Source organism: Mustela erminea, chromosome 17 (assembly GCF_009829155.1).
Source record: "Mustela erminea isolate mMusErm1 chromosome 17, mMusErm1.Pri, whole genome shotgun sequence".
Lineage (NCBI taxonomy): Eukaryota > Metazoa > Chordata > Mammalia > Carnivora > Mustelidae > Mustela > Mustela erminea.
Window position 1 is genome coordinate 30,933,610 of NC_045630.1, and position 12,808 is coordinate 30,946,417.

At 50.0% G+C, this 12,808-nt stretch overlaps 2 protein-coding genes across 2 annotated transcripts; one reads left to right on the plus strand and one right to left on the minus strand.

Moving 5' to 3' along the window:
• Positions 1-856: 856 nt before the first annotated feature.
• DEGS1 (delta 4-desaturase, sphingolipid 1) lies at positions 857-9,983 on the minus strand. Its single transcript, XM_032318219.1, has 3 exons — positions 9,778-9,983; positions 4,478-5,220; positions 857-1,365 (listed from the first exon to the last, which is right to left on the minus strand). The coding sequence occupies exons 1-3, from the start codon at positions 9,857-9,859 to the stop codon at positions 1,219-1,221; spliced, it is 972 nt and encodes a 323-aa protein (XP_032174110.1). The 5' UTR covers positions 9,860-9,983; the 3' UTR covers positions 857-1,218.
• A 197-nt stretch (positions 9,984-10,180) lies between these two features.
• LOC116575908 (F-box only protein 27-like) lies at positions 10,181-12,536 on the plus strand. Its single transcript, XM_032317542.1, is given in 5 exon segments — positions 10,181-10,700; positions 10,703-11,101; positions 11,104-11,325; positions 11,328-11,966; positions 12,505-12,536. Coding segments are annotated over 5 exon segments (1,482 nt in total). The 5' UTR covers positions 10,181-10,510.
• Positions 12,537-12,808: the final 272 nt, after the last annotated feature.

Below are 12,808 nucleotides of genomic sequence, written 5' to 3' on the forward strand. Positions count from 1 at the left end.
GGGAGCAGCATAGGGAAAGGGAGACGCAGGCTCCCTGAGGAGCAGAGAGCGTGACTTGGAACTCAATCCCAGGACCCCGGGATCACAACCTAAGCCAAAGGCTTAGCTTGACCAACTGAGCCACCGAGGCTTCCCTTTTTTAAAAAAATGTTTTATTTATTTATTTGAAAGGGAGCACCATCAGGGGGAGCAGCAGAGGGAGAGGGAGAAGCAGGCTCCCCGAGAAGCAGAGAGCCTGATGAATACCACGTTATTATTTTTAAAATACTTCAACATGGGGTGCCTGGGTGACTCAGTCGGTTAGGGCCACTGACTCGATTTTGGCTCAGGTCATGACCTTAGGGTCACGAGAGCTCCCCCCTAGTCAAGTTCCCTGCTGGGTGTGGAGGCTGCTTGACATTCTCTCTCCCCCTCTGCCTCTCCCTCTAATAAAAAAAACAAGAAAGAAAAATGAAGATGAAAAAATAAAACACTTCACCACGTCACACTCCGTTTACCCCAGTGACACAGTTCAGCCTGGGGTACTGGCCCCGTGAAGCCAGCTGTCTGCTGTCAGACCGCACCCCCATCCTGCTGCAATACAGGGGGAGCAGCTTCTAATCTGAGAGTCGCTACATCTGGAAAAGGAAGTTCAGTGTTGGATGTGATCGATCACAGTAAGTCCTTTATTTACTTATGAGGCTCTGCAGGATTCAGGAGTGTGTCGTCTCAGTTCCATTTACAATAGTAAAAATTAAAAATTCGGCTTACAGGGAAAGATCTTTCCAGATTTTAGGGGGGTGGCAGCATTTTAAAGTAAACTCACCCCAGTACTGTATTATATAAAGACAGTAAAGTATGAAAAGGTGATAAATACTACTGTGATTAATAGCTCAGTTTATTAGCTGTTTTAATAAAGTACAACTTTATAGTGAAAATAATGTACTAGAAATAGCTTTTTTTAAAGCTTCTTTACGATACGCTTACAAAATGTCAGGCATCAGGGAAACTGTCCTCAACAATGATGATGCGACACACATGCTCCGTGGGAGCAAAGCTAAGCGCGGGCTGGACAGGCTGACAGTGGGAAGCCAGGGAAGCTCCGGGGACCACGGGGCTCACGCTTGGGACCCGCACGAGGAGCCTCTCCGCCTCACTGGGCTTCGATTAATAGCGCAGAAAGCCCACTTTGCAGCCCTCGTGAAGCTCCACAGAGAATTCCTTGAGTCCAAAGGACCTTCACTCCAGGACCACCTTGCCTTTCTGATGCCGCTTCATTCTCGAGTAGGGACTTATGGTGTCATCTGTCACGAAGTCATACAGTACTCTAATCCACGAGTTGTAGTGGGGCAGGTTGTCGTAGTACTCAGCGGCGATCTTCCTCACCTGCAAGGGTAGACATGCAAAAGTGAGTGCTGGCGGAGGCTGGCTGGACCAGACGTGATGACCAACTCCGGACACAAGCACCAAGAAGAGGAACCACCCTCTGGCCGCCTCCCTCCCCAAACGCTCATATATAAGAGCCGCGGCCGGACTCCAGCACAGAGCAGTTCGACAGTGACATATACTCGACCCTCTAGGATCACAGACTGTCCCATCAAGCTTTGAATGGCGGTCTGATTTTATTATTATTTTTAAAGATTTTATTTATTTATTTATTTGAGAGAGCGAGCGAGCAGCAGAGGCAGAGGGAGAAGCAGGCTCCCTGCTGAGCAGGGAGCCCGATGTAGGGCTCAATCCCAGGACCCTGAGATCACGATCTGGGCTGAAGGTAGACACTTCACTGACTAAGTGCCCGCATGGCCCCGAATGGTGCATTTTAAATAGCTGAGCTACAGATGTAAGTTATATCTTACTAAATCTGTTACAAGAAACCTTGTCACACACACCTGTTAACATCGTGCACTGTAACCACCGTAATATAAGGATCCAATAAACAGCAGTGACTTGCTGAGGACACAGCACAGAATGCTCCCTGAAGCACACCTGACAGGAAGAGCCGCTAAGGGAAGACCAGAGCTCTGAGGACACCTGTCACGGCAGCTCAGGACTGTGATAGCAGGCAGCCGGCAGGAAGGGAACAGACACTGCTCACTATGGGCCTTGCGGCAAGTGATGTCTGAAGCAAGAAAATTCTCAGGTTGGGGAATGTTCAAGAAACCCAGTAAGATGGGGGCGCCAGGGTGGTTCAGTCCGTGAAGGGTCTGCCTTCAGCTCAGGTTGTGATCCCGGGGTCGTGAGATCGAGCCCCGCAATGGGCTCCCCCTACTCAGCGGGGAGTGTACTTCTCCCCCTGCCCCTCCCCCATGCGGTCTCTCTCTCAAATAAATAAATAAAATATTTTAAAAGAAGACTAAAAAAATAAAAAAGAAAGAAAGAAACCCTTAAGTTAAGGTACAGTTGACCTCACAGTTGAACCACACAGTCTGAGCCACATGGGTCCACGTATACACAGACGTGTTTTCACTAAACACAGTGCAGTCCTGTAAATGTGACTTCTCTTCTTTGCAATTTTCTTAACACTTTCTCTTCTCGAGCTTACCTCACTGCAAGAACACTGTATATGACACGTATAACGTACAAAATACATGTTAACCGACTGCTTATATCAGGGTTCAGCTTGCTGTCAACAGTGGGCTAGTAGTTATGTTTCGGGGGCATCAAAAGTCACATGTGGATTTTCAACCCTGTGGGAACTTGGTGCCCCCGCTCCTTGTGTTGTTCAAGGATCAACTCTGTGGTTAATGTTGATGTTGTTTAAAGGGCAACCAGCTTTGTACCCTCTTTGAAAAGTAAGGGGAAATTCACTTCTTTAGTGAAGAGGCGAACGAGACCTCCCCTGCCGTCAGGCGAGTGCACAGGTCAGGCGACACAAGACACATTACACCTGCTTTCAAACTTGGCTCTGGTTGCATGGTTTTTCCCCAAACATTTTATTTTGAAAAATGTGACACCTACAGAAAAGTTGAAAGAGCAGAACAGACACCTCAACGCCCTTTACCCAGGCCCACCACCACCCTAAGTCGCTTCCTGTCTGCATGGACATACACCATCTAATATGCTCTCTCTGCTGAGCCTTTGGAGAGCAAGCTGCGACATGTGACAACTGACCCCTAACATGCCAGCCCAATACTCAATATGGACCTCCTAAGAACAAAGACGTTCTCCTACAAAGCCACCATGCTATTTTCACACCCAACAAAGTTAACAGCAACACAATATTCTCTGTGATACACTACAGATTTAAAGCTTCCCCACTGACCCAATGTCCTCTCTAGACCTCTCTTTTCCTCGAGTGGGAATCCACTCGTAATCAGACGTCAGACTTAGTTCTCACGTGTTTGTAATCATGTCAATAGTTAAACTGTTATGAAGAAATCCATTAAATTCAATTGGGTAGATATGATGGCATAAAATATTTGGCAAGAGCTCCCATGGGGCACCTGGGATGGCTCGGTTGTTAACCATCTGCCTTCAGCTCGGGTCATGATCCCAAGGTCCTCAGATCGAGTCCCACATTGGGCTCCATGCTCAGCGGGGAATCTGCTTCTCCCTCCCTTGGTCCCTCCCTCCACCCACCCCTGCTTGTGCTCATTTGTGCTGTCAAATAAATAAATAAAATCTTAAAAACAAACAAAAAAAGTTAACTCCCTTATATCAGAGCTTAAAAAATTTAAAAAACTAGTATTATATTTCATACATATTCCCCTTTTTAGAATTATGGTAATAAATTGTAAAAGCCACCGATTTTGAGGAAGGGAACTCTAATAAAAGAATTCACCAAAAAGATAAGTGAAGTTACAAAGGTGGGCCTTTGCAGAGGACAGAGGGATGGGGGGTCAAGCTGTGTTCTTTCACGTCCTCCACAAACACTACACTGCCGCGTGGGGAACAGGCAGGCCCTGCCTGCAGAAAGTTTGCCACCCTGGAAACTGTTTATTAATGCACGGGCCAACTGCGTGGGACGTCTGCATTTCCCAACAAGCCAACACATAAATCTTAGCCCATCAATGTAACAGTGATGAAAGCAAGGTGAACTTGAGCTCACTTTGCACAGAACTCCTTTCTCAATCTCTGACATAGTTTATAAGTCGGCAGATCCTCCAGCACTCCGGACCCAAGGGCCACTGCTAGGCTTTGGGACTCAGAGGGAATGTGGATGAATCTAAGGACGGCACACAAAGGACGCACACCTGTCGTTTGCTTTGATGAGTTTAGATGGGCAAAATACACCAGAACCTTTTATTATTTTTTAAGGTTTTATTTATTTGAGAGTGAGGGAGAAACAGGCTCCTTGCTGGGCAGGGAGCCTGACGGGGGAGTGGGGAGGCTCGATCCCAGGACCCAGGGGATCATGACCTGAGCCAAAGGCAGACATGTAACTGACTGAATCATCCACGTGTCCCTACTAGATTCCTTTTAAAATGGGAAAACTGAGACTGATTTTGGCCATAAAGTCCCCAGAAATTAAGAGTTTGTGTAAAATCTCTTTACTTACCAGTGGAAGGCTTTTTCCAGGAATGTTGGGGAAGTCATGGTGCTCGTTATGGTAACCCACATTGAAGGTGAGCAGATTCAGAGGCCCGTAATACGAGTAGGTTTCATGTCCCTTGAGGAACATGTAATGTTCGGCTATGAAATGTCCAGAAATCGGGTGCAAACCTAGCCCCAGTAAGGATGCTGCCAACATGTAGACCAAAGATTTAACTCCCAAAACATAGTAAATTATAATGTCAAAAGTGACCTGGATCACAGTATTAATAATTTCCAGGTAAGAAATGGGTTTGGGGTTGATGAACAGAGGTCGAAAAGCATAAAAGAGAGGCTGAAGGACCACCCATATAAACTTTCTGAAAGTGGTGCAGAAAAACCAGCCTTCAAAATCGGTGGGAATATCCACATCGATGCCATCACCCCCAAGGTAACGATGATGGTCCATGTGATACCTCTTAAAGGAGATTGAGTAGGGAACGCCAATGGGAAGATTGGCAAATATGCCAAACCAGCGATTCCACATAGCTCTGTAGTGGCCAAAGGCACTATTGTGGGAGACCTCATGAATAGCCAGAGTCACAGAGTGGTTAATGCAACTGCCGAAGGCGTACGCCCAAAATATGACCCACTTCCAGTCCAGGTCCTTCACTAAGTAGAACGCAACCAGCTGGGTGAGAACCATCATGGTTATAATCCAGATCAAGTTGGGATCGGGTTTCATCAGGGACTTTATCTCTGGATACTTTGCTGTAAAGAAAAACAAACCAGTAACTGAGAAGAGCACACACTCGTTCTGCAATTATGATTAAATCAACACCCATTAAATTAACACATTAATTAATTTTTTTCTTCTTCCCAATCATGATATGCCCTCCACTAGAGGCTTTATCCACTACAGGGAGGAGTATATTCCAAAAGTAAAGTTACCAAATACCACGTCACAACAAATCTGTGCAGGAAAAATTAGCCTCAAAATCTAGACTCCACACAGAACAGAAAGAAAATCACAAATGAGTAAAGATTTTATGGTTCCCAATTCCCTTTTCATCCCTAACAGTTCTTTGTATATAAAATTGGTAAGTTTTGCAAAGTTGCGATCATAGTCTGATAAACCTATTCCAGTATCTGACAGAAGGTACAACATATGCATATACTTTCGTATCATGTATATGCAATGTACTTACATATGATATATATTTGTTGTAAAAGACACATACTTAATCTTATAATTTCCTTTATAATGATGGAATCACTTCTAGTTGCCTGTCGTAACTTCTACCCACTTCCCTATTTTTAGACATTCAGATAGCTACGATTTCTGCCTGTGTGGCCTCCTGACAGGCATCAGGAAATCAGGATAATGTGTGAGAACTGCACGGTGCTAATTTGTCAGATTCTTATTTGCACTGTTGAATCTACATGCAAATATCCAAGTATGACCAAAAAGGCCAGTAACAGAATCTCTGCATTTTAGGCAAGTGTCCTCTAAGGGCAAATGCACACTCTTCTCTGGATCTTACCCACCCCCTCCTCCCACAACAAGAGGGAGCCCCAGGGTCTTTGGTTTTATGTGTTGCTGAGTAGGTATGACCCAGGACAGCATGAGGGGAAAGGACCTTCTTCTTGAGCTCGGTCATTCAGATAAAGAAGGGAAAGGAGCAGCTTCATCCTCATTCCTCTACATGTGAAACAAGGAATTCAACGAGAGCTTATACTGCAAGGCAGACTACCGAAGTCCGGTTTTATATATACGACATGAGGGTGGAACTAACTCAAGTGGATAACTCCCCATTTTCTCTCTCTGCTCCCTAAACTCTAATCGTCATTGCTTTAGTTCATTTTTTCAACTATGAATAATTTTGGAGGCAAGAGACAAAGAAAAAGTAACCCTAGAGGCCTAGAAGTGAATTTGTCTAAAACTAATTTTCCTTCCATGTCATTCAGTAAAATATGAGCATCTGGGGAGCAATTCTCCAACAATAGAATAACAACTGTTCAGTTAATTGGTGGATAAGAAAGAATTCCTTGAAAAATTCATTCAGTAAGTAGTATTATGTGTTTCTGCTCCAGCATCTTTACCTTATTTAAAACTTGGTTAAACTGACACATCTGACAAAGGATAGAAGGCAATACACATTTCAGATAGTCTAAAATGACGAAATTCACCTGCCTCGTTCTCAGACAAATCAAGTTGCTCCAAGTAATTCCGTACCAAATGCTGGCAAAGCTTATTTTAGTACATAAAAATCAATACTACAAGGGTACCGCTATAATTAAATAGGGAAAGAAGAGTTTTTGCAACAAATGGTGCTGGTTATCAACATCCAAAAAGATGAAGATGGACCCCTTCTTCACACCATACACAAAAAGTAACTCAAGACAGATCACAGACCTCAATACAAGAAAACTATAACACTCTCATAAGAAAACAGAAGTAAATCTCCATAACCTTTGTGATTTCTTAGATACTATACCAAAATCACAAGTGACCAATGAGCACATGAGAAATGCTCGACATTATCAGTTGTTAGGAAGACGCAAACTGAAACCAAAATGAGATGCTGGTTCACACATGCTAGAATGGTTACAATGACAAAGACAGGCAGTAATCAAGATATGAAGAAACCGGAACCCACACAAGTTGCTGGTGACAGTGTAAAACAGTCAGCTGGTTTGAAGAATCTGGCTGTTCCTCAAAATGCTAAACACAGAGCTACCAATGACCCAGCAATTCCACTCCTCGGCAGCTTTCCAAGGGGAATGAAAACACATCCATCTAATAACTTCCTTGTGAGGGGTCACAACAGCATTATTCGTAGTAGTCATAAGGTGAAAACAACCCCACAGTCTAGCAACTGAAGAATAAATAAATGAAATGTGAAATAGCCATACAGTCGACTTTTCCTTGGCGGATAAAAGGAATAAAATACTGACCTAGTACAACATAGATGAACCTTGAAAACAAAATGGTAAGGGAAAGAAGCCAGTCACAAAAGACCAAGGACTGTGCAACTTCATTTATAAGAAATGTCCAGAATAGGGGCCCCTGGTTGGCTCAGTCAGTTAAGTGTCTGCCTTCTGCTCAGGTCATGGTCCCAGGGTCTTGGGATCGAGCCCTACACTGTGCTCCCTATATAGCAAGGTGTCTGGTTGTGTGTCTGCCTGTCCCCCTGCTCATGCTCTCTCCTTCTCAAATAAAATAAAATCTTAAAAAAAAAAAGTCCAGAATAGGTAAAATCTCCAGGCACAGAAAGTACATTAGTGGTGGCCTAGCGCTGAGGAGTGTGACTGGAGAACACAGGAACTGCTTTTGAATATGGGGTTTCTTTCTGGGAAGACAAAAATGTTCTAAAACTTAGACTGTACTGGTAGTTACACAACTGTGTGAACACACTAAAGAACACTGAACTGTATGCTTTAAATGGATGAATTTTATAGTTCGTGCATTGTCTCTTAATGAAGCTGTTAAAAAACACGGTTTCCCTGTGGATGGGCAGTAAAAGGAGCATTTCTTGTGCTGTATTACTTGACCCACTAATAACGGTCTCGTTCCTAGCCTTCATTAAGGAGGTCATTTTTTTTCTTTTAAAAAAAAGAGACATAGAATCTTAAGCAGACTTCACGCCAGCCTGGAACCCGGCTTGGGTGGGGGTGGGGGGTCAGTCTTATGACCCTGAACCTGACCTGAAATCAAGAGTCAACCAACTAAGCCACCTTTCAAATAAACTTTAAATATAACTCCAAACACACATTTAGCATACAGATGTCAGTTGTTAAAAAACATCCACGTTCTCACGTTCTCTCAAGGCTCTCTCTTCCCTGCCGAAACCCATCCAATTCCAGAATTATCTCTTTATCATTTAAGTATTCTCATCTTTCCTGGGGTTATTTCATCTCCACTCCTGAAATGGGATACTGAGCAGTATTTGCACCTGCAGGGAAAAGGGCTACTATATTTTTACTGAGGAATCTGTCATCCTTTTACTTTCCCAGTGAAATGGTTCGGTGATGTTAAGTATGTGGGAAAAGGCTCATTGTCAAGATAAGCATCAACAGGCACCTTTTCACTTCCTTGATTATCTGAATATTAAATCCATGGCTAAGTTCCAGTACTGAGGCACTGGGTCTTTTACAAGGTGGACACCGCACTGTTCTTACCAGGTGTGTTGACTGTCTAAGGCATAGATCAAATGTATCAGACACTGTCTCTCCTGTGTAATCATGCAAACTATACGTTTTAATTAAAAATAAAAAGAAAGCACACACCCAATAACCGAAGTCTCTTAAAAGGCTATCCTGAATACCAACTGTAAAGATTCAAGCTACCAATTTACTGATTCCATTTTTTAAAAAATCCATTTTAACTGGACCTACTAACTCCAATTTCTAAAAGCATGAAATTCCTAACTCTAGACACCCCAGCAAAATTTGGGCTGGCTTTCTCTGCTCACTGGGCAGGCAAATGGATGTTGAGAAGAAAAGCCAGGTAGGGGCTTTGTGAGAAATCATTCCTCCTATTCGACTTGGCACCCGCTGGCTTCCTGATTTTTTCGAAGAGGTGGAGAGCATCTGCCTCGATCGGAACCCCTGCACCCCTCCTCACTCTACCTACTCGTCGTCGTTAGAGTGGGGGGTACCAGGGACTAGTTCCTGCGAGCGCCCAGCGGGGTGGTGTCTGTAACCCACTCAGCACAGTGTCCGGCCCCGGCGTCAGGAGCGGCCTGGGAGCAGCTCGTGGCAGCTGAGCGCGCCCTCCACCTGCAGGGCCCGCCGAGGCCTAGCGAGCCAGGAGCGAGGGGCCCTGGATGCCCAGTGCGGGAGCAGCCGGTTAAGCTCGGCCGATCTTCCGTGCGCGGGTCTTCGCGGCCTCCAGGCGTGCCCCCGCTCGCAGCCCACCGCCCCCTCCCCGGGCCAGGACCGCTTGCCGGCGTTAGCCCCCAGGAGCGCGGCTGCGCGGGGCTCGCAGGCCCAGGACCACGCCCTGCCCCGCACCCGCCGGCGCCCGCGCTCCCGGGGCCCGCGCCGGAGGCTCTCCGAGCCAAGGACGTGGTTGGGCCTGCCGGGAAGCCCCCCGCCCGCCGGAAGCCCCCTGGACGCCCCCGCCGGGGCCCCCGATCCCCCGAGCGCCCCCTCCCTGCCGGAAACACCCGGACCTCCCCGCCGCGGCCCCCGGGACCCGGCCCGCCGCGAGCCCCCTCAGGCTCTTTAACGGGCCGCGGGCGCCCGGGCGCCAGGCCGACGCGGAGAGCGCGCCCCGGCGGCGGGAGGCCGCGCGCACATAACGGAGCGCGAGCCCGGCCTCACCCAGGATCTCCTGGCGCCGGCTGGCGTGGGGCTGGTCCGTGTAGACCCACTCGAAGTCTTCTCGCGCGACGCGGTTCCCCATGGCGGCAGCTGGCTGACCCGCACCGGCTCTCGCTTCCGGCCCGGTTCCTCCGAGGCAGCGGCGCGGCAGCTCGGGGTGAAGACAGAGGCCGGGGCGGAACCCCGCGGCCCCGCCCCGCCCCGCCCCGCCCCGCCAGCCCATTGGTCCTGCGCCGCCGGAGGGGGGGGTCTCCTCACCCGCCCCGCCCCCAGCCCGCCGGCCCAATGGTCCTGCCTCCAAGTCCCCGCCCCTCCGGCCCCCGCCCCTCCATCCCATTGGTTCTCTTCACGTTCTGGCCCCGCCCCACTGGCCGCGCCCCGTGACGTCAGCGGCGGTCGCTAGACTAGGCAGGCTGCCCTCCACCGGCTGTAACCGCGGCGGGCTGCCGCAGCTGAGCGGTGTGGGGCGTGCCCGTCACTGGCGGCGCTTCTCGGCGGCGGCTGGAAGCGGAACCTCAGGAGGGCGCGGGCGCGCGGCCGCTCGGGGACAGTCGCGGCCACAGCCTCTTCTGCGAGGGCTTTCTGTTCCAAAATTAGTCACGACTTCTCCTTTACGAAAGAGGCTTGGGCTGAAACTACAAAGAGGAAGATACTGTTAGGACAGGAGAGAGCCACCGGCGAGGAGCCCGGGCTCTCATCCGGGTCACCGCCGCCCCTGCTCCTGGAGTGGACCATGGACGCCGGGGCCTCCCGACGCCGGCGCGCCCGGGTCTCCGCGCGGGAGCCGGAACCCGAGGAGGTGCTGGACCTGAGCCGGCTCTCCCCGGAGCTGCTTCTGCTGGTGCTGAGCCACGTGCCCCCGCGCACGCTGCGGACCTCCGGCCGCCGGGAGTGCGGGGACTGGCGTGCCCTGGTGGACAGCCAGGCTTGTGGATGCGCATCCTGGCCCGGGAGCAGGGCGCCCTGCTGCCGCTTGTCCGCAGCTGCCTTCCGGCTCGCCTCGACGTTAGGCCCGGCCTCGTGAGATGCCTCCAGGCCGGTCCTCCTGAGCCGCGCGTCCTCCTGAGCCGCTTCTGCAAGCCCCGTCAGTTCGGGCGCAGCCTCCTCCTCAATCCCTGCGGCCAGGAAGGCCTCCAGGGTTGGACGGTGCAGCACGGTGGGGACGGCTGGGTGGTGGAGGTAAACCTGACACAGGTGCCCGGGGCCCCCTCGCAGAACTGCTTTGTGTCTTCGTACAAGTGGTGTCGCAAAAAGCAGGTCTTGGATCTGGTGGAGGAGGGTTTGTGGCCAGAGCTTCTAGATAGCAGCAAGATTGAGATCTGTGTCTCTGGTGGGGAGCCCGAGACGACTGTGGTTGTGTGTACCGACTCCTTATCCAGCTTCTAGATGCCAAGCTGAACGTCCTGGATGAATTCTCTTCCTTCCCAGATCCCGTCCAGCAGGGGAACAACCACTTCTGCTTTCAGGTCACCCACGTGTTCTCCAACATCAAGACGGGCATGCGCTTTGTGTCTTTCAAACACTGGGGCCAGGACATGCAGTTCTGGGCTGGCACCATGGAGCCTGTGTCACCAACTCCAGTGTGGTCGTGAGGGCCTGTCTTAGTGGAGAGCTACCCTTGAAAAACAACCTCAGCGGTGCCTTCCGGGACCTGGGACCGCTGACCAGGACTTCTCATGAACCAAGGATGGATATCACCTCCCTGGGATCCTGGGATCGAGGGGCCGCTGGGCACCCTCTTCAGGTTCTGCAAACTACTAGAAGAGAGTTCTTCCGTCAGAGCTATGTACTGCTGTTACAGGGCAGTCCTCCCCTTGGTGAGCACGGAGGAATGCTGGACCTGGAGGGGCTCTTGATCCTCCCGGCGGAGGCCATCTGCTCAGCCCCACTCCCCTCTGCCCTTGCCTTTCTGCTTCAGGGGCTTTATCAGTCCCTTTACAGAAGGCCTGCCTTCTCTGAGGTGGAATCTCATCCTTACTGCTGGGAAAATTCCAGCCACCTCAGGTGGCAGACGGAATGTCGGCCAGCTTTAAGGCGGGGACCAGGTCTCAAAACTGAAAGCCAGTTAGCCCCCCAAAATGTGTGCAGATCCTCAAGGACCCCAGTGATTGTGTGGTGTATAAAATTATTTTTTTTTTTTCGGCCTGAGTGGCTCAGGTTAAGTGTCTGCCTCGGCTCAGGGCATGATCTCAGGGACCTGGGATTGAGCTCTGCATCAGGCTCCCTGATTGGCGGGGAGCCTGCTTCTCCCTCTGCCTCTCACTGTTCCTCTCTCTCACCCCGCTCATGTGCTCTCTTTCACAAATAAACTCTTTTTTTTAAAAAAAATTTTATATTGAAAAGTTCTGTAAACATTGAGAGAAAAATATATCAGCAACAACTATCTGCCAATCTCACATAATTTATTATTTTGCCAAAAAGAAAAAAAAAACCTACAATTTCTTCCAGCATTCCACCTAACAGAGTTGCTCGGAGTGGCACACACTGTGGCCTCGGAGCCTGGGATGCCGTGTGTGGGCTTCTAGTGAGAATTGGGTGGAATCCAGCCAGGTCCCCTTCCTGGGTCAGGTAGTCCTCCCTGCTGGTGGGGACCCGGGGCTGAAGGCCCCCTCCCCACCTCAGGCGGTCCCCGTGCTGGTGGGGAGCCAGGGCTGAAGGATCCCTCCCTGCATCAGGGGTTCCCTCCGTGGTAGGGACCTGGGGCTAAAGGTCCCCTCTTCATGTCAGGGGTTCGCCTCCCTGGTAGGGACCTGGGCTGAAGGATCCCTGCCCGCATCAGGGGTCCCTCGCTGGTGGGGAGCCAGGGCTGAAGGATCCCTCCCACAACAGAAAGTTCCCGTCCCTGGTGGGGTCCTGGGGCTGAAGGTCCTCCCCAGCATCAGGGGTCCCTCGCTGGGGGGACCCAGGGCTGAAATTTCCCTCCCCATATCAGGGGTCTCCTGCAAGTTGGGACTCAGGGCTGAAAGTCCCTTTCCTGAGTCAAGAGGTCCCCCTGCTGGTGGGGGCCCGTGGCGGAATGATCTCTTCCCAT

Coding starts and splice junctions, on each gene's coding strand:
- DEGS1 (XM_032318219.1), bottom strand. CDS start 9,859: ATGGGGAACCGCGTCGCGCGAGAAGACTTCGAGTGGGTCTACACGGAC. Junction 5,221..9,777: donor CCGGCGCCAGGAGATCCTGG/GTGAGGCCGGGC, acceptor TTTTCTTTACAG/CAAAGTATCCAGAGATAAAG. Junction 1,366..4,477: donor CTGGAAAAAGCCTTCCACTG/GTAAGTAAAGAG, acceptor CTACCCTTGCAG/GTGAGGAAGATCGCCGCTGA.